The sequence below is a fragment of the Falco rusticolus genome, chromosome 6, assembly GCF_015220075.1.
Source record: "Falco rusticolus isolate bFalRus1 chromosome 6, bFalRus1.pri, whole genome shotgun sequence".
Lineage (NCBI taxonomy): Eukaryota > Metazoa > Chordata > Aves > Falconiformes > Falconidae > Falco > Falco rusticolus.
The window spans coordinates 34,971,794-34,993,574 of NC_051192.1; the positions used below are offsets into that span (position 1 = coordinate 34,971,794).

The window sequence follows — 21,781 nt, forward strand, 5'->3', positions numbered from 1 at the left end:
TGTCTATATATAGGTTTCTGATACCTCATTGGACTTCCTGAAATGTGAATAGTTTTGGAAAACTCCCTTTAATTACAGTATGAAATTGCTTCTGTTTTCATATTTTACATGTAGACTGACTTCTTGGCCATAGAGATGCGCAAAGGTAAGGTGAGCTTCCTGTGGGATGTGGGATCTGGTGTTGGACGTGTGGAGTATCCAGATTTAACCATTGATGATGGATTTTGGTACCGGATTGAAGCCTCTAGGCAAGTATATGTTTCACTTCCAAAATTTTATTCCTAAAGAAAAAATTGCTAAATTTAATAAGTTCTGCTTCTAATCCACTGTCCTCAAGTTAGCATACCTCAGGTTTATGTGGAAATGTTTGCTATGTGTGACATATTGACTTTAAAAAAAAAATATGTCAAAAATATGAGCACTTCTAGTCTGGTTTAATGAAAGCTTTTGAACCTACACCCAATAGTACCAAAAGTGTATACACTAGAATTACTATTGAAATGTGAATTGTTTTGTGTCAAGAATTTATTTTCATCACATATTTCCCCTCTAGCTTCAACAATCTATGACTGCTTATGTTCCCTTCTGTTTACCTATCACTTGGTCGATTCTCTTCTTCAACTAGCTTCCTTTTAAAATCAGTTACAGGTTTTAGCAGTCAAACAGGTAACTACTGTTCTTTTCTTCTTGAATTTCAAAGATGAGCAGCTTTTCTGAATTTCTGGTCTTGATACAGTACTGCAAATGTGTGGTCTGTCATACTCCAGTACCTTGATTCTTACTCAAAACGCCATTTGCATAGGCAGAACATCTCTTAAAACTGGAGATATTTAAAAAGATACAGTTTATGAAAACTAAAGGATGAAATGTTCTGGAAAGTTAAATTATACTTTGTAATTTGAGATCAGCTGTTGAATGGTTTTGAACTTCAGAAACATGGATACTTTAATATTCAAATTTCACATCTGTTAGTTGAAGCTTATATTTTCCATTCAAACAGCAAATACATGACATACGGTGTAGTAATTACAGCATAAGGATTACATAACTTTATATCCTTTATCTTCTACTTCTGAACAGATCTTAGCAATTTAGGAACATCATCTATATTGCAATTTGATATGTAGCTGAGTAATTCCTCCTGCATCATTACAGTGAATTTTACATAGTATTAAACATAGAACCAATAATGCAATCAGAAAATGAGAGGGAAAAAAAAAAAAAAAGAAAAAAAAGCACTCTAATCCTTGGAGGAGGAAATGGCATCCAGTTTAAATAAGTTAGTGAAATCACAGAAACCAGCAAATCAGAGCAGAGAATTAAATAAAATTATGGCACCATGTCCAGAAGCTGGCTTACTGAAACCTTATTGCTAGGAAGATACAAACTGGGATACGATGTGAACTGGTGAAATCGTCACCAATTTGTATTATACATACTAAAACAGCTTCATGACACAGTAATGCCAGACTTCCATTTACAAGAAAGCTGTTTCAGCAGAATATGGAGCCAGGACATGGTATAAAAATTCACACATCCTACAAAAATGCTTTGCCTATTAAGCTGGTTGTTCTGGATATATAGGATGTGCATGCCATTAGTTTTGAACAAACTGCTGGATCAGCAATTTGGAACAATTACAGCTGCACAGATCTGAAGTACAGAGCAGTGTTTAGGAGAATTACATTACAGAGACAGTTGGATTTTTGGGATTAGGATGAAGAGCTCAGTACTGATTTTGCATTCTTAAAGGCAGACTTCATAAGTCTTATACCCTACTAAAGATTCTTCAACTTGAAACATTTTAGTCCATTTGATAACTCTCCTCTGACTCCCTTCATAAGCTGTTGGAGAGTTTTAATCATTTCATGCTTTCACCTTTTCTCTCCAAATTTCTTCTCAGTTCCAGTCACAGACTTTTTCAGCAACCTGACAGGGCTGCCTGAACAGCTGGAGCAGGGCATCTGCTTAGAATGGGAACATAAGGTGAAATTCTGGCTGTGCTGAATTTTGCCATTGATTTCAGTGGTGACAGGCATTGACATGCGATAATAATGATATGGTAGGTTTAAATGTTGATGGCAGTTCTTAATCAAGGATCCCAAAGGACCTTAAAAAGAAGAGATGCTGTGGCACAGAGGCTGTGAAATTTTCAAGTTCACTCACCATACCGAATGAAATCTAAATATGAAAAATCTGACTGTTAAGTAATGATCAGAGATGCTCAGTTCAGTTAACATCTGTAGCAAAATTTCCAGTGTGTTAAGAATAAATTGATAATTACTGCATCTGTTTTCCAGAGGTGCTTTTAATGTTCATCACCTTTTTAATTAAAGCTTTCTAATACTTTGCATTTTATTGTCTGTGCAGAGGTTATCATGGAGATAATTTAATATTTTTATGGAATGGGAGTAAAATTTGTTTATTTCTGTAAGATTTTCTAAAGGAATTCCCTATACTTTGAGGGTACAGGAATTTAACAATTGACACTTACGGAGTTACTTACCTGCTTACAGAGGCAAATCTGATTGATGTCAATCAGCTGCAATCAATCAAAGTATCAATAAAGGAAAATCTGGCATAACAGTATCTGGCAAAATGATTTAAAGCAGGTTTGCAACATGCAAACAATGTCAGTTTTGTGAAACAGTCAAATAGCTGACAATATTTTTGAGACTCACTAGATCAGTGAAACGATGTCACTTGACTTCAGCATGCCTCAATTAGGAGCAGGACCTGATTAGGTGCAATTTTAATCAAGTGTATTTTAAACATTACCATTGTTTTAATTGTTAATGACAGAGTTTAAGCAGCACCCTTCCTTTAAGAACAAAGAATGTTTCAATCCCAAGTTCATTATAGACACATCCAGCCCAGCTCAGCAAGAATTTAAACTACTGTGGCAGATCTGAGCCATGCTTTCCAATGAAGACTTTCTGTGCTCTCAAGGGGTCAAGGAGCAGAAGTTTCTGCATTTTATTTTGTAATCCAGTGTTGATTATTTGCAAAAGTAATCTCATTTACATCATGCATCTCCTAAAGAGCAAACCCTGCATGCATGGCATTATGTAAATTTTCCAGATGATCAGCCACACAGTGCTGATACATTCTCTGTAGTCCTCCAGTTCTACAGAACTGACTGTCGCTAGAACAGTATCTTCTAACCTGATGACTTGTTATGCACAGGATAGCAACATCTTTTTGCTGTCAAGTTAGCCAAGTTCTTTCTTCAAGCCCAGCTGCCCTCCCTAAATAAGAGAGAACTATTTATGGAAAAGACTCCATTGTTAGCATTTCAGCGTGTTTGAAAATGAAAGACATGCATGCTATTTGTGACATACTAGATGCCCTAAAAAGTGTCAGTATTCTCAGTGACTTCTGCATTATTGCACTTGGAAGTTTTTACACTGGAATCTTGATTTCAGCATAACATAGATTGAAAGAGCCGATGACTTTCTTTTGGAGACCATCAAAGTTAAGCAATTTAAAAAAAAGGTCTTCAGCTACTGTTAGTCTTTCAACAGTTACTACATTAAGAACTTTTATCCTTTAAAGGACTTCAAATTTATAAGCCTTCTGAAAAAACCAAAAAAATTGGAATTTCTGCTGCAAAGATATCCCCTTAGCATTCAGTTGATTTTGCAATAAAAGGTAAAATATTTCATTAAAAGGAAATAAAAAAACCCACAAATTATTTAGAATAATGTGGATGGCTTTAGCCCACTTTAAAATGATTTTGACATCATGTTTACATACCCCAGATGTCACTTAGGACATTCCCTAGGTAACTAAGAGTCTCATTCATGTGGTTTCCAGAGCTGCCAGAAGAAGTACAGGTAGGTAATCAAAGAGCTCCCGTGGGTTTTTGTATGTATGTATTTTTCACATGGAAAGACTTGAGATCCCTGACTATAAAGCAGGCAAGATGACATAGATTTATGTCTTCTCCAAAACTACTTTGCAACCCTGCTTCACAGTTTTAGAGAAATTTATCAAAACTGAAATGTCTCCGCTAATTTATTTTTTTTTTATTTAAGTGGCTTTTTTTCCAGTTCTCAACTTTTTTTCTCATTCTCCAGTTTTCAACTCATTCTGGTTTTGGGGTAATAGGTTCTGAGCCAAAGGAGTTCCTGAAGAATGTTTTTTAGACATAAAATTCATAGTTTTACAGTATTTTTTCACCCTCTAGAGCTCTGGTCCAGTAAACTTTCTAAATCCAGGAATTCTGTAAGTACAGGATAGCAGTTTCTTTATTTAGTTTAATCAGTTGCTTAAGTTATGCAGTTTTCATTGCTGTGCTCTATATATGAGTTCTTCAAGTAAAGTTTTATTTAACAGAAATGATAGTTTTTCCTGAAAGATATGCTTTTACCTTATAGTTTGCTTGCTACTTCAGAACCCCAAGCCAGTCTTTTTTTTCTAATTAGACAGAAAGGAATTTTGTATTTTTGCATGCAGCAAGGTTCAGGACGTTTGAAAATCAAAGGATTTTTTAAAATTATTATTTCATTTTTTTACTTTCTGACTGTGACTTGAAAGTATTTTGATAGGATGAGTATGTCACTTTTCATCTACAGAAGCAACGTGGCAATTTTTCATGAATTTTATCACCTCTATTTAATCAGCTTCCTTCCTTTCCCTAGAACCCTTTTTCACAAATATAGATATAAAATCTGCTTTCTGAGAAAATTCAGTTTTGTCTAGCCTGAGAACAGCTACTGAGTAATTTTTAGGGTCTAATCTGGTATCTAGCGAAATACCACATGTAGTCTAAAAAATGGGTAGTCACTCTTGATAGGTATGCACTCTTCATAAACTGTTAACAGAAAATGATAGAAATTTTTATTTAAAATGGTGTATTTCTGCATTAAGTATCAAACAGATAAGTTAGAAAAGTTCCATGTAATATTGGTATCCATGCTGAGTGTTTCAGGGCTAGTTAGGGTTGCAGGATTGGGCATCCATGTTAGGAATTTCCAAACTAACATGGCAATGGTCATGGGAAATCCAGCATCCTATTAAAAATAAGACAAAGCAGCAATTTCCCAAGTTATCTGTACATCCACAGTATTTGATCACCTCTGCCTACCTCATCTCCCAGCCAACCCTCTCCCACATTACTGAACATACAAGATGCTTCATCTGCACATGACAGGATTTGGGTCATACTCCATGCTTATTTCTACAGTCACATGGCCCCATAAGAAATTATGTGTGTCAATTATGGTCCATCTGTCTGGGATGAAACACTAATTTATGGTGTGCCTATAAATGCCTAATAATTTACCTCTATTAGGTAAGGAGTAAGCTTTCTGTAGAAAGCTCCTATCCATACTGTTGTGAACTAAAGTGATACTAAGCAAATTATTGCAAATAACTGAAAGTGTGGTCAAGCATTGGAACAGGCTGCTCAGGGATGTGGTAGAATCAACATCCCTGGAGGTGTTTAAAAAATGAGTAGGTGTGGTGCTGAGGGACGTGGTTTAGTGATGGTCTTGGCAGTCCTGGGTTAACAGTTGGACTTGATGATCTCAAAAGTCTTTTCCAACCTAAATGATACTATGATTCTATCAAAATTGTTCAAGTTTCCTTTGAAATACCTTTCTATATACCTGAAAGACTAGGAGGAATCATCTCTCTCTTCATTCCATTCCTTTGATTGTAAAAATATGTCAGCAAACTCCTTCCATGCCAGTTACTTCATGAATATAACCTAAAAAGTAGAAAACAAACTGCTTCAAAAACTATTAACAAACGACAAATTCTTTTGTTGCTGCTGTTACCATCAATATTTGATGTGATTCACAGGGGACAATGAGGTAACATCCTTAAACATAATGGGGTTTATGCTAGTTCGATAAGCAACAAGGGAGCTCCATTGCAGAAAATGCAAACTCTGTGCATCACAGTGAAGGGAATCCAAGTACTTTATCACATGATCATTCATTTCAGTTCAAATATAATCTAATAAACCTTATGAAATTGAGTAATTTAATTTGGAACCTTGCCTGCATCATTTGTTATGTCTAGAAACAATTACTTACCACTAATTTAATGACAATAATTTAAAAAATGTAACTTCTTAGTTTTAGTCGGTGAAGGTTCCACTTCATCTGTGTAGTGAGTTTTGTTCAAAAAAGACATTGAGGTGAGAAAAAAACACCTGGTTTTGTAATCATGTCTTTAACTTAAGCAGGCATAAGAGTATTCTTTTGTATCAAAATAGAACATAATCACATCAGTAATGCATGCCTCTATTAAAAGATGCTATCTAAAGTAGACTCCTGCTATGTTTGATTTAACTACTGACTCTGTATGCTTAAATTATTTTGTTAAAATCTCTAGGACTGGGAAAAATGGTACAATATCAGTGCGAGCTCTGGATGGTCCTAAAGCCAGCATTGTGCCAGCCACATTCAGTGCTGTCTCTCCACCCGGATATACCATTCTGGATGTAGATGCTAATGCCATGCTGTTTGTTGGAGGTTTAACTGAAAAAATAAAGGTAAGGTCTTGTCTGGTGCTTGCATGTTAACTGGCTGTTTATGTGGACTGTTTTCGTTATTGCTTACAGTAGAAATAGTAAACTTCAATATGCTGGCATCATTGTGGTAGGTGCTTTAGTAGCAAATAGTACACCTGCAATCTTGAAAGATTATTGGGATTCGCCTAGACATGTAGGTGCACAGAGCTGAAGTTTTTCTGCCCATGCCGTTAACTTCTAACCAGAAGCCTAGCGGCTGACTGTACCGATACAGTGTTTAGCCCAGACTTATTTCTGCTGGGTAGCTGGGTGCTGTACTTTGGACACACCGCTGCCCAAACAGGCTTTCAGTATTGTATGACGGGAACTCATTCCTGTTTCCATGCATTCCTGGTCTCCTAACACTGTATATAACAATATATATTACTTTGCATTCAGGGATTCTTTCTTTGTCATGTATCCACCGTATCACTTCATCCTTTGCAGTTTGTTTTTGGTGTTTCTGCTTTGCATTATTACTTTTTGTTCCTGCTTTCCCCTCTGTACTACCCATCTTTTTAACCACTACCTGCATCAGATCGCTGATCTATTTCCTCTTCTCTTTGCTGGTTCATTTTTCTGGTGACTGCTTCTACATGGCTTAACTTAATGAGAATGAATAGAAAATTTATGCCAAATAGAACAGATGGAAATATTTCAGCAAAAAATATTCTCCAACAAGTACTAATCAGCATATATTTTCTAGTGACATTCATTAGAAAACAATTTAAATGAACTGTTTTGTTCCTGATCAATATTTTGTTTTTATTTAATATTAGCATTTTAAAGAAATCCTTATTTAGCATCAAATAAAACCTAACATTTAGACTTTCCTAAACAGTAAACTCAAAGAACTTTTTTATACATTTAAGTTTGTATAGGTCCTCCATTGTTGAAATGGCACAATATTTTATGGTCCAACTTTCTAGTTTTTAGAAAGTTCAACTTTCTAGATGGTTATGGTTTGGGAATATGTGATTAGATGTATTCCTTTCTTACAGAGAATAGTGTGGGTGCGAATTTCAAGAGAAACAAAGACAAAATCAGAGGATACAAGAGGAACAGAGAATGTAGATTCTACTTGCTTGAAATCAGTGTCTTGAAGTCCAGCTTTAGCTTAAAAGATACCAATGTGTTTTGGAGCACAGTCAGGCAACTTCATTTTAGAGCTTGATCACAGTTTCTGCACACACAAAAAAGCAACTCTGAGCAGAGTTGCTCAACTACCAGCTAACTTAACTGAGATATATCTGACTTTGACAAGCATTCACAGGGACAGGAAAAAAATTTCATGAGATTTTGAGCAAGCAAATTGCAAGTCAATCTATATTAGTAGAACTCGGATCTCTCTGTTTTATATGAAATGGATCCACAAAAAAATGTGAATACTTTCAAATTCTAAAGAGCAGAGGCAATGAATCTTGATGTTTCTTGTTGAACTTAAGGATGTGAAAAACTGCTATGCATTTTCTTTTCTGTAATTCGATTTCATATGGGAAATAGGCAAGGACGTTAATTGAAGAATTTCTTGGAGAATTACATATTAGAAAAAAAAAAAAAATCTGTGTCATCTTTTTCTGTGTTCTCGTTACAGCCCTAAATAGAGGTTCTGGTTTGCTTTCTGCCTTCCAGCTTTCTATCCAGAGGCAACTAAAAGTGTTTGCTTTCTTCCGTTAGCCCTAAACAAGAACCCTCAAAACATATTTCTAAAAGTAATGAACCATCAGTTGCTAAAAGTGGCTCTGTACTGCAGCATTTATTGACCCTTACAAAACCAGAATGGCTTCACTGGCTTTCTGTACTCTGTCCTTTTGATCTGCTTTTTCAAAGGAAATTGAAATAAACAAGGGAGAGGTGCTTTATCTCCCTCACCTAATTTACTTCTCAGCTTTTTTTCATTCTTGGATTTTTGTTACGTCAGATAAATTCTGATTTCTACTGTTGTTTTCACCAGTAACAAATTTAATTGCATTGGCATTATGTGCTGTTTTTTATTTGCCATAATAACTCGGTGGAATAAACACTCCACTCGGCTGAATCAGGACAATTCAGTGCTTGCAGTGCTGTGTAACTACAACCACCAAAGGTCCAAACACACCAGTCCATATAGGCTATAGGTCACCTATGTGTCTGCCCACCTCTCTATAATGCTTAACTGTCAGTCTGACTGCAGGCTCAGGAAGATGGACTGGCTCAAGTAACAATCATAAGTGCCAAAATTATGATTAAATTAATAACTTCATCATTCTGCATTAAGAAGAGTACTTGAGAGTCTGGTTTATACAATATTTAAATTCTGTTGACTCAGCTGAGACCCTAGAAAATGAGTGGTCAGATGATTTTTGACTTGTTGTCTTTGGGTGATTGAAGGAGTTGAAGCTTCAACCTCAAATGCTAGGTTAAACCCAATCTGTATTTTATTTTAGATTTCACTTTTTAATTATCAGAAAACATGTGGGACAAGTACTGAAACCTAGTAATACCATTTTTATTTGCACAGCTCTAGAACACCAAACCTCCCAGACCAGAGCTTTCACCTGAATTCTACTTCGAAAAAAATTCCTGTGTTTACATTAAGAATCCAGAGAATCAAAAATGATACACAAATTCAACAACTTTTCTGTGTCACAGCACAAAGCAGACTTCTGCCTAGCCCTGATTTACACAGCAAAGGTGTCACATTAGACTAAGAAAAATGTACGTTTTACTTGATGGCATCTCTAGGTTTTATTGTTATATTTTATTGTTAAATAAAAAGCTCTTAGTATTACAGTTTGATGGCAGAAAAAGTGAGGCAAAGGTGTAAACACAGTTCATATGTATTATTTGAGTAACCAGGCCCCAAAGATGGTACCTACTGCTCCAATAAAAGATGTCACTGCTCCAATAAAAGATGTCACTGATCCAATAAAAGATGTCACTGCTTCTAACAAAGGCCATCTATGATCTCATTTAAATTAAAAAAATACATTGAATTTTGAAATATTTAATATTGTATCTACTGCTTTTAATTCATGTTTATTAGTAGCAGTATCTATTTGGGGTATTTATTTAATATTTAGTCAAGCAGAAATACTTAACGGTCGACACTTCATAAGGTGTGTAGGAAAAAGTTAGGGATTTAGCAGAATCTCTAGAGGGAAAAGCATTCAAGGGCTCTTGATGTTTCAAGGTAAACAAAAGGACCTGGAATACAGTAACATTTAAATCTGAACCCTTTCCTGAATGTTCTTTTTTTCTGTTAGTTAGATACAGTGAGGCAGAGGTGGGTAGTGAGCACAATTCAGCATGTAAGTTGTAGGATCAACTATGAGGTGCAATGCTGAATCAGAACACGGATTACAGATGCTGCAGAAGTCTGACACCAGAACAGCTGTTTTCAACCCCAGTGAGAGTTCTCCAGATGTTTCCTGGAGGGTTCTCCATATTTTCATCTGAGTCAGGAAAACCTTTGTGAGTCCTTTCCCCTCACCCCCTGCCCTGGGTAAATAAAGACAAGGGCAGAGGTAGGAAGACAGGATATTGTAAGTTTGGTATGGGTTACATTTGCATTTCAGGGTTTTAAAGACTGTCAGAATTGCTCTGTTCAGACACAGTCTATGAATTAAAAAATAAAATATAACTTCACTTTTTGGGGGAATTTTTCTTATGTGGTACAGTTGTCGGGCTCACAAAATGAAGACCTTAACTTAGACTTTTCTAAAAACCATGAAGTTCTTTGGACATTTATCAAGGTCACTGATATTTTTAAATCTTTGTCTCAAAAATCTGCTTTTTTATATTAATGGGTTTTAGCATGCTTTAGATTTGTCCTGGGATTTTGTCCATATTCCTATTTGTATGCATCTTTGCAGTGTATTAAAAAAGAAAGCTCATTTTCAGTTTTTAAAAACATCTTTCATCTGACTTGAGTAGAAGGCTATGATACTTAGATGTCATGAATTTCTCAGAAGTGACATTAAGTTCATACTTGTTGTTAATAAAAACCTTCAAAATTACCCTGGGAAATATCACTAGCACATTAAGTCTTTTGAGTCATATTTTTCCTCGAATATTTTCAAGTTGCACTTCTCCATATTCTCTTACAAGACCTTAATATTTGTAATTGCTGTATGGAAAACAGCAGGTGCTTATCTATCTCAAATAGCTAAGTGTATAGATTTCCAATCAGCTCATACTGATGAAGTGAAATTTAAATGAAACTAAGTATTTTTAGAAGGATAATTTTGAGCTGAGTACTCTGTACTATCAAATATTACAACCTTGATCATGGTACCATGTTAGGAACTAATGAGCATTACCCTATGTGTATGACCCTAGATTAATGAATTTTAATTGACTTGCCATCAGCACCTTTTTCTGCATCCAAAATTCAGCATGAACTTTACAGGTGTAGCCAGTTCGGTTCACAGCTGATTCTTTAACTTTGGGCAATATGCTCAGTTTCCAGGCTTTTGAGCATTAAGTACAGTAGAAACACTTTACTTTTTTTATCGTGGGAAAGATTCCTCATGGTACTTTCTGTGAAGTCTTAAAAACCTGGATAGATCCTGAATAAGTGGGAGCAGGCAGCTCTCTGAATAGCCAGGAAACCTGATGGTGACTTGGAAGCTAGGGCAACTCCTTGTTCTCCAGGAGTCATTCTGCCTACGCTTCCCTAGAGTCTCAGACAGAAATGGGCTTTTCCATTTTAACTGAGAAGAAGTCGAGCTCACGTTTTCACTGATCAGTTGTTCCATAGCAGGGCTTCTCAGATTAAATATTGCTCTTGATACTTAAAATAATAATCAGCATCTTCTGGTATTTGTGATATTCATAACCGTTATGCTTTCAGTGCAGTAGATCAATTTGAATTCTTATTAGGTTTGTAATTTCTGTTGCAGAGGTCAGATGCTGTACGAGTCACCACCTTCACTGGCTGCATGGGTGAAACCTTTCTAGACAGCAAGCCCATAGGACTGTGGAATTTCAGGGATATTGAAGGTGACTGCAAAGGATGTGCTGTCAGGTAGGTAATGCAGTGACTGTTTGTCATGCTCCTTTCAGAACCTGTCTTCAGTGGCACTGCGTTCCATGGTAAGCAGCAGGAATTTCCACAGCAGCCATCAAGATCCAGTAGACAGCTGTGGTCTGTATGCAATGCTGGGAGTTGTAGGAAATACAAAGTTAAGTTGCAATTACACCAAGAGGGGAAGCACCCAATCTGGGTCATAAATACAGTTGTTCTCTTAACAGAATTAAGATGGTGTGACAGTGCTGTGATGGAAGGACTCTTGCTAACCAGTAACCAGGATTACTCAAAACATGAGAGAGGGTGAGATCCACAGTGGGACTGAGTCTGGCTCATGGACAGCTGTGGTTGGGTGCCTGCACCTCTTACGCAGCACGGCGCAGAGTCAGATGCCTCAAGGTGGCTTTCACAGCAACCAGTGTAGTGAGCAGAGACCCCCAGAAGAGAAAGGTATTTCCATTCTCAAAAGAGAATGGAAATCCTGTCTGAGTGACTTGTGTTTCAAGGTAGGGTAAATGGCCCATCCAGGCAGAACCACAACTTAGGTATGTGGGTTCAGAACTCTTTTCAGGAAATTTAAAACAATGTAAGTTACTTCCTTTCCATATGTGTCCCTATCCTTAGAGAGCTGTGATCTTCATTACTCTTTCCCACCAAACTAATCTCAAACACTTTCCTGTGCCATGTCTCTGTTTCAAAAGCTGAGGGCCCTTATACAGAGGCACCACCTACTATTACAGCACAGTTCTGGGCATTATCATGTAGAGAAGGCAGACTCTGCGTCTCTCACATCCTTGTTCATGGCTTTCACAGTGACCCACTGTATGAAAGCAGCACCGTTCTCTTAGATGCTCCTCCTTCTTAGTGAGTTTGGCACGACCAGTATATGGTATAGAGCTCACGCTGCATTAGGTAAAGTAATCACAGACCCAGTCAGGGAAGGTAAGAGTAGGCAAGTTTTCAAACTAGCAGCCTAGTTTGACAACCTGGTAAGGCTTAGCTCTTTGAAGTGATGGAAATTCCAGTTGGGAACTGAAACAATTTTGGAAACACCAGAGGATTTCCTTGACTACAATTGTAGGCTCTTGGCACTCAGGTGGAAATTCAAGGACCATGATGATGAACATATACATTTCAGTTCCAAGCAGGTTCTAATGGAAACATTAAGTGCATCTCTGCCTAAATTTAATTTTCTCATTTATTAGTGATATTGTAGATCTGCTGGCTTGGAGTGGGGTGGGTGAGAGGGAGATGACAAAAAAGAATACTAGATTTGAGATTTGTATCTCAAATTAATTTTATATCTCAAATTTAAAAAAAAATAATTAAAAGCTCCCTTTTACCATAACCCATTGTTCCAGTGCCAGAAAGAGTTCTGTTCTCCTGCAAAATCTAATTACAAAAATCTAAATGTAAATGTAGCTATGGAAGGTGAGCGGACTACATTCAAGTTCCTTGTACATGTGCCAAGATAAATGCGAAACATGTTCCTGGACAGTATTTCATATGCAGGTCCCTTGTTCAAATTCAGTTATGTTTGTGATTAAACCAAAAGATCGCTGTCTTGCAGCTATCTGATCTGCGTGACAGAAATGGACAAAGAGCCTATCATAAAAATCATATCAAACGAGCTCAAGGCCTGATCTTTTCTGGTTTGTAATGACAGGAATGCCAAAAGATGCGTGGGGACTGATGCGTCTGCTGTTGTGATGTTTGTAATTTATGGGTAAACACAGAATCACAGTTCCCACGTTTTTTTCAGTCTGGGACCCTCCAGAAGTAGTAAAATCACTAACAATAAAAACCCCAAGATTTATTACAAGATGAAAAAGTACATAATGCTAGTTTATGTTGAGCATTGCAAAATGAGTCATTACCGACCGTAAAATATACGCGAAGTATTCCTCTTCCATCTTCCTCCCAGTTGTGCTTTTGTGTTGGATAGCTGGTAAGCTGACCTTACAGCTTCACTTGTCAGAATAGGAGTTTGATAGGAAATTAAACCAAGTTCAGGAAGACTCGAAGAGGTGTCCCCTCACTCCCCTAGCCCCCTCTTCTTTTTCTTTTAACCTTACATGGCAAAGGAAAATGGTTGGAATTGCCCCTTTTCAGCCCACAGGTGGCAGATGGTGAAGGGACTGTCCAGTTTGATGGTGATGGTTATGCCATGGTGAGCCGCCCGATCCGCTGGAACCCCAATATTTCCACAGTCATGTTCAAATTCAGGACCTTCTCATCGAACGCCCTGCTGATGTACCTTGCTACTGATGACTTGGTAAGAACAACCAGCTAACCTCCACACTCCTACAAGTTTCATGCCCCATCTTTGCAGTGGCTGAATTCATCATATTATGGAAACTTGTACCTTCGTTTAGTGGCATCATCCTGGTATGATGTTGCCAGCTATGATGCTTCACTGCTGCCCAAGTGAAAACAATGTTATAGTGTAGAAGTTGACTACCTAATATTTACCAGCCGGGGAGCATTATGTTAGACTGAGGGGAATTCCAGCTTTTCTGAAATTATTGATTAATTTTCATTTATCCCAAATGGTTACCTGTGCAAACATTTTCAGTTGTGGTTATACATTCATGATTTAAAATATTATACTGTGAGGGCAGGGATAATATGGGAAGAGACAAGTGTTAGAGAGAAGTCCTACTGATATAAAGAAAAAGTTTGCGTTTAATGTGAGTAGCATTAAAGGGGAACAGAATGGTGCAACAAACAGGATGTGATGGTGATGACATTTTTACAAGGACTACAAATGGTGCCTTTTACAGCTAAAATAGAGAATAGAAGCATTAGTTATAAAGCTGTTCAGGGTTTTTATTCACACACACTGTCAAATATATGCAGATAACAGGGAGAAGTTATTTATAAAGACATCTTGCCAGATCCTCAGGATCAGGAATAACTCAGCTTCAGCACCTCTGATTCAGATTGATTTGCACGCCTGACTGGGAGCAGAGTGCTTTCTTTAGCCTTTTCATATGGGCCAGAAATTATGTACATCAGTTCTCACTGATGCCTTGAAGAATTACTGAGCACTAACTGTTCTAAAAAAACAGTGTTTTTGTAAATCAGTCTTAAATCAGATTCCTGTATTTTGGGAAAAATTACCAGAATTGCTGGAATTATCAAGGAGGATACTCCTCCTCACTGACTGTAATAAAATATAGCATTTTATTATGATAATGAAGTACTTACATAGTTTTTCCAATTAACTTTGATAATTGAATATTGAAAGTATAATTAATTCAATTATATCATTTTGCATAATCATTTTGTATAATTAATTTATGTAGTTTTCTAGAAAAATTATTTACTTGAACTTCTGAAAAATATTGGGAGCTGGAAGGCAACTGGTTGCTAATATGTCTCTTGAGATACTGTTCCACCATACAAAAACTTTGAGGATGCTCTTTCTAGTGATGCATGAATAGACATGCATAAGCATCTAGAATACTGAGTTTGTTAAATTTTACTCTTTTCTTCTTAACATAAATTTACGTTCAGATACATAATAGTGTTATCAGGGTTTTGCATAAGTATTCAGCACATGGTAAAGTATTTTCATTCTCCATAAGTCTGAGCACAGGTGAAACTGGCCATGATTAAAATTATAATTTAACTTAAAATTTCTCTGGTAACATTCATCTCCTGGGTCATAGTTCCACCATTACTTGCTTAATGCCTTTCATGTTCTCTGGTTCCCTGGCTATTTGTTTTGCGCTTTGTATTCTGCCAGCTCTTTTTCTGTAGGTACTGCAGCATACACCGTTGCTCCAGTCAGCCATCTCCAGTTATTGCTTAGATGCTGGTGTCAATGGCTGATGAGGATAGCAGTTCATAGCTCTCAGTTGCTCCATCAGTACAAATTACTCTCTGGAAACCCTAGTAAAACAAACCCATTTTACCATCTTCATTATTCTTGTTTTCTACTTCGCAAGTTTAAATTTACCTAAGGTATGTAGTAAATGCACTAACTGTAGTAACAGACATACACTCAAAGCTGAGTATTAGTTTCAGGTAATTATCTTGTGTATTTCTGTCTTCAATCTGAAAACATAAAAGTACAGACACCCCATCAAAATTCCAGCCAACTTGTTAGCAAAATTCCAACTAAATTAGCAATCCAAAGAGAAGGGAAAAAAACCCACTTGTTTTGTACGTTACAGGCATAGACAGTAAATGCCTAAGTAGATTTTTTAAAAAGCTTTAAAAAAGTTGTCTATTGTTACCCAGGAAAAGGAAGTATTTATTTAATGTCATATGCCTTTTACCAAAATGAACAAGAATAATAATTTGTATATCTAATCCTTTTCATTAACAGAAGGATTTCATGAGCGTAGAACTCAGTGGTGGGCATATAAAAGTCAGCTATGATCTGGGTTCAGGTACAGCTTCTGTGGTCAGCAACCAAAATCATAATGATGGCAAATGGAAATCTTTCACCCTGTCAAGAATTCAAAAGCAAGGTGAGTTCCCGTGATGTCAGTACCACGACTTTTCTACTTACCTGTGCAGTACAGCTAACCATCTAATCATGAGGAAGATGTGCAAAATTGCTGGAATTATAAAGTTCTAGTGATTTAGCAACTTCTTTTGCTTAGATTATAGGTGTGTTGAGTTGCATGTGAGTAATTGTACTGTCAAACAGGCCTTTTATGAACAGGTAGCTTAATTTTCAGTCATAATTCTGCTTTAAAGTTGCATGAATTACATTCCAAAATGCTTCTGAGTGGGGGGAAAAAAGAAGCTTTTTCTTCAGTTCCCTGATGTTCAAAATCATCAAGCAAACCTGTGTGATTTTTTTTAGGACAGCAAAAGGTTTCATGCTGTGCAGTTCTCTCATGCTCACTTTATCCCAAAGTGCTTAAAAAAACAGACTTCAGTAGTGATTGTACAGTATCTCAGTAGACAAACACAACTGTTTTATATTCCCTAATGATATGCAGGATGCCATGATCTGAATTTGCATGGCAACAACTGGGAACATCTTCAGAAGTTCTACTAATTGTTTAATTTGTTACCTGTGCAAAATGTAAAGTGGTGGCATTTAATAAGATCACAAAGAATGCTGGCTATCATGCCGGCAACCCCCTTTTTTGTTTGTTTGTTTTTAATCTAGTTATAGGACTGGCAGAATCTTAATTTGAGCCTAATTAATTTTATCTATAGCATCTGTGACATCTTCTGTGCCTTTGTATCCTGAAGTCTTACTGCATTCTGAACCTTCAGGGTCACCACGAGCCCCTGAGCACACTCCTCCTCTGCCCCTGCGGTGCCAGCTCTCCACCTGACCTTTGCATTGCAAACAGACCCACTCTCTTGTCGTTTGGCTGAAGTGGACTTGGGAGCTGGGACACTGGTCAAAATAAGTCAGAACTCTCACTTGTAGATTTGCGGCATCTTTAGAGGAGGAGTGCCTCGTAGCTAGCCAGTTACCTTAGTTCATCCTTAACCCAGGAGGTCTTAAGATGAAATATATCGCATAATTGTAATTTATTAATACCATTCAAACATATAATGTGTTTATAAAGAAGATACAGGTATAGAAATGAAAGGAAAATTAATCTGTTTACCATAAGATACAGCAGGAAAGTCTATCCCCCGTTCCATTCTCTTTCACTCCTGAAAACAGTAGTTTGGTTTCAGGTTTTGCACATTCCTTCTGTCTTTTAAGGCATTTAATTAGTCTGCTGCTGCTACAAGAGACTCACCTCTGTGGAAGAGCTTCTGTCAGAGAAGACTCTTCCTCCTATCATCCCATCACTCCTTCCTCTCCATGGATTATACATTACCATTTCCAGCCAGTCTTCCCTTTGAAATCTCTTAAGAGGTTGACAAGTCTTTTATCTCCAAACTCAGTCTATTACATCTTTAACCAGAAATCAGGCTGGTCACTTTTTTAGTTAAAATAAAGGTCCATTTCATTCCTTAGGTATGTAGATGAGAGGGGGCAGAGGAAGTGTAAATTATAAGCAATCTCTTGCATTTTACTGTCTGAAGAAAAGAAAAAAAAAAAAGGAAGGGAGGGAGGAAAGAACCCTTTCTTTGCAGCCCTGTGATAGAGTATCCCTTTCTTCCTTGGGGACTGCTCAGTACTTTTCACTGTGTCTTGTCTCTCTCATTGAACTTTATATTCTGTATTAATCTGTACATTAAAAATATACATGGAACAAGCATTTGAATAGGATGGTTGTATGTAGTGCATCACTGACTCCAGATTGAGATTAGACATGACAACAACTGACTCCTTTGGGTTTGAAAATGGTTTAGAGTAACTGATCACCAATCTCTAAGGCACATAACAACAATGTTAAAATTGTTACACTAAAAAATCCTGCTCAAGTGGCAACCTATGGACTGAAATCACAAGTTAAATTTAAAATGATGTCTTCTGTTATTGTCCTGAAGTGTGACCTCCAAATTACATTGACACAAACAACATACCAAATTGAAACAGATTTAGAGAATATATAAAAATAAGGCCTACAGACTTATGCTATAGCCCTTCAGGTTGTTACAGAAACAGAGGAAAGTGCAGGTCTCTTCCCCTGCCCATAATTAACAATTTGGAAATCCAGTGTCTTAATTGCAAAATACAAGCCTCCTTGTCTCTCTCCTCACCTGTTCATCCTCCAAATATTTCTCTATTGGTTTCTTACATTAAGACAACGTTGTTTATGTCTGATATTTTGAACTAATTTAAAATGTCTTCCAGCCAACATATCAATTGTAGACATAGACACCAATGAAGAAGAGACCATAGCAACAACTTCTACAGGCAGCCACTTTGGGCTCAACTTAAAAGGGCATGAGAAAATATATTTTGGGGGATTGCCAACTCTGAGAAATCTAAGGTAACGTGAATTAAACAAATTTCTCTACCTTTGGTAAGGGGATGTAAATGCAGTGTAATCTTATTCTCTGTATTTATTTCTCAAATTCACTTGGAGTACGTGAATGAGGAGTTCTCAATGTACCCTGTATTGCCACAACAAACCAATGCTTTATTTGCATATACTGTGTATTTCAATGTATTTCACATAGCTCACATTACACAAATACAATGGAAATAGCGGTAACAGTGCTGTACAACTTTCTGATGCTGTGCAAGAACCATGATGTAGCTGACTTTTAAAGTATTTTCTGATTAATAGAATTTTTGACTTCAGACTTACAGAAATGGCTCCATACTGCCACAAAATTAAGCTTTTTTTTTTTTTAATAAGTTTTTGCATAATCAGGGTCAGTATACTTCTAATACCTATAAAAATACTATGGTTAGATATAATCTAAAATTATTTGACACAAATTCTTTGACAACTAAGATTAAATTCCTCCTGTATTCAGGACTTAAAGTATATGATACAGTACTCTGGATGTCTTTAATTTAAGTAGAATGAAATATGGCAACTTTTTCCCTTCACCAGCTTGATCCTGAATTTCTTAGGCAAATAAGACTCCCAGTATTTATTTGTAAAATATTGCATAATATTATTGATAAACTTTGACTTAAGCTTTAATAAACAAAAGAAATGGTATAACAGACATTGAATTCAGTGACTGTGTTACGTGGTTTTAAATAGACAAAAACAAAATTACTTAAGGTTTAAATGAATATTCAGCAATTTTGCAATGACAAGAACAAGAAAATTCTGTGCTGCGATAAACCGGTGAGCAACACAGAAACAAGCGCATTAATCTATGTCAGCTTTGACTACATGGCAGAATGACAGCCTTGAAGTGGTCTTGTGCACACGAAATGGTTGTGATTAGTCCACAGGCTAAAAGAATGGATGTATTTGTTAATTTATTAGGTTAATAACTGACCTCTGATGTCAAATCACCTGGCAATAAAAAGATCTAAGATCTATTTTACTCACAAAATATAACACTATATTATGTAATTGTGAATTCACGCCAGTGCGTAACAAAAAGTCTAGAGCAATTATCTTCCACTTCCTTTGTGGTTCCTTACAAAATCAGTCTACCACAGCTACTTGGACCTGTGGTAACCATTCTTCCTACAGCTATGATTCATCCGTCACTGGGGAAAGATGAATGTTGTGATAAATTAGAATCAAAATAGTGAAAGGGGGATTAGGGCAAAGCTGAGCTACAGCAAACAATAGATGCTGAGGTACCCGTGACTGTAATTATCAAGTTGTGTCAGTTCTGCTAAATTCTTTTACAAGGGTTACTTTTACTAATGGCCAAGTTATGCAACAAATTAGAAATGCTTTCTGATATATTACTTTTTAGGGCAGCCATTTGCAGGGTAACCCTGCTAATTATTATAGGCTGATAGTGTATATAGAATCTTACCATCTATTATGTGTTGTTTGTAAATGATGTATTATCTGCTTCACTGTGAAATATTTGAATCTTGCTAATAAGTATCATTTACTATGCTTAATGTAATTTTGATTTTTTTTTTCTTTCTCTCTCACCCTAGTATGAAAGCAAGGTAAAAATAACCAGATTACTTGCATGACTTGCATGTGTGTAGCAAGTGCAGCTTGAAAGCACAAGTAGCAATGCAGAAGCAGCATGTGAGCAGTATTTATACCAGCTGTTACACTAAGGCTGTTAATTCAGCTGCTGCAACAAGCAAAGCTGCTCCCAAGTGCCTAACACTGTCGTATTACATGCTGTGCCCACACCTACACAAAAAACTTTTATTTCCTTCACACAGCTGCTTACTTCAGCTGTTTGTTTATGACACTGGAATACCTCAGAAGCAAAACTATGGCAAGCTGTATTGCTGAATTTAGTTCTGACCTCCAGTCTGTAAGAGCAATATAGTCCCAGGTCAGGCAAGGACCTCTACGCTTGGAGGCAGTGAAGTGGTTACTGAGGAAGATATGAAACCAAGGTGCAGATTTTTGTGAAGTTTGCCACTTCTCAGTTTAAGGACAGGAGGATGAGGGGCGATAGAGGAGGTCACCTAGTTCTGACTGTGTTTTCAGTTTGCAACTATTTGTGTCCATTACTATTACTTTGGTATGTTCAGATATGAACTGAACTTTGCTACATTTTGCAGTGTAATTCCTGGCTTGAATTAGAAAAATGCAGCTTCACACTCCCAATCCTGAGAAAGATTATTTCCTCCTAAACTCCAGAAATCTTTGCTTGTGTTTCCTTGAGATTGATCCTAATTTAGCAAAAACAAAGGCCAAGAATTTATGCAAGATCTGAATGAACTTGGACCTTGTTTTGTATGTTTTGGAAGGGAACAAGGGAAAAAGGAAGTCTTAGGAAAACATCAACCAAGTGTTCAGTGTTGGCAAGGATGTAGAGTTCATATGGGTTGGTAATTCTAAGATAACACTTGTAATGGGACAGCACAAGGGCAGTCTGTAACTGGGCAGGGTGGCAAGGGGGTAGGAACGTGAATGGTTTCTGGATAGCAAAGAGAGGAGACTATAGGCACTGCTGACAATGACATGGCAAAACTGTTCTGCTGCTGGGAAGATGGGTCTATAAAGAAACTGGGAAGGAGCTGGGAAATAAAAAATCAAAAATGAAAGGTGACCATAACTACATGACTACAAAATAAAGCAGAATATGGATCGCTTTAGTAAACCAGATGCTTACTTTAACTTATGTTCAGGATGCTAATTTGCCAGAGAATATACCACGCTTGCTAGGATGGCTACAACGCAAAGAATGGCTTGCAGTACTAAAATATGCAGCTGAATAATATCTTTGCAAAGTGGGTTTATTTTGTAAATAATATTCTTTAAAATCTTTTCTTTCCTTCCAGGGATCTGAAGTGTTTGGGTTTGGGGTTTTTTTCTCTCCAGAGTTTTATCTCCTTATTTATTTTTTACATTCATTTTTCTTTCTTTCACCTGTTCATATTATTCAGGTATTCTAGTAAATACTCATGGGTAATATTGTGAGTGAATTAAATTGTCCTTTTTTTTCTTTTTTGAATTTACTTTCCATGGTATGAATGGCAACTTTTTCTCTGAACTTTGTAAGGCTTTTCTTCTTGCAAGTCTAGTTCAGATGTTGCCAGCAGTTACGGTCTCACTCTGGTGTTCCCAGGCCTGCGAAATCATAGTTTTGCATTCAAGCATGGTAGCTTTGGTGTTACTTTCAGGGGATTTCTCATTTCTTCAGTCAACCAGCTAATGAGCCAAACCGTGGAACTCTGCAATTCTACTACAATATTTTCCTCTTGGATGGACAGTTAGGTTCTGCAAAAAACCCAAGTGTTTTGTTTTCTT

At 36.8% G+C, this 21,781-nt stretch overlaps 1 protein-coding gene across 2 annotated transcripts in view; it reads left to right on the forward strand.

Annotated features, from left to right (window-relative positions):
- The window catches only part of LAMA2 (laminin subunit alpha 2), a 377,228-nt gene that overhangs the window by 328,686 nt on the left and 26,761 nt on the right, over nucleotides 1-21,781 (forward strand). Inside the window, exons 46-52 of one of the 2 annotated variants that reach the window (XM_037392615.1) lie at nucleotides 115-248; nucleotides 6,346-6,505; nucleotides 11,407-11,531; nucleotides 13,647-13,809; nucleotides 15,871-16,015; nucleotides 18,265-18,403; nucleotides 20,002-20,013. In XM_037392615.1, the coding sequence (XP_037248512.1) occupies nucleotides 115-248; nucleotides 6,346-6,505; nucleotides 11,407-11,531; nucleotides 13,647-13,809; nucleotides 15,871-16,015; nucleotides 18,265-18,403; nucleotides 20,002-20,013 (878 nt within the window). The remainder of the gene's footprint in view (nucleotides 1-114; nucleotides 249-6,345; nucleotides 6,506-11,406; nucleotides 11,532-13,646; nucleotides 13,810-15,870; nucleotides 16,016-18,264; nucleotides 18,404-20,001; nucleotides 20,014-21,781) is intronic. The other variant, XM_037392616.1, reaches the window with a different exon arrangement.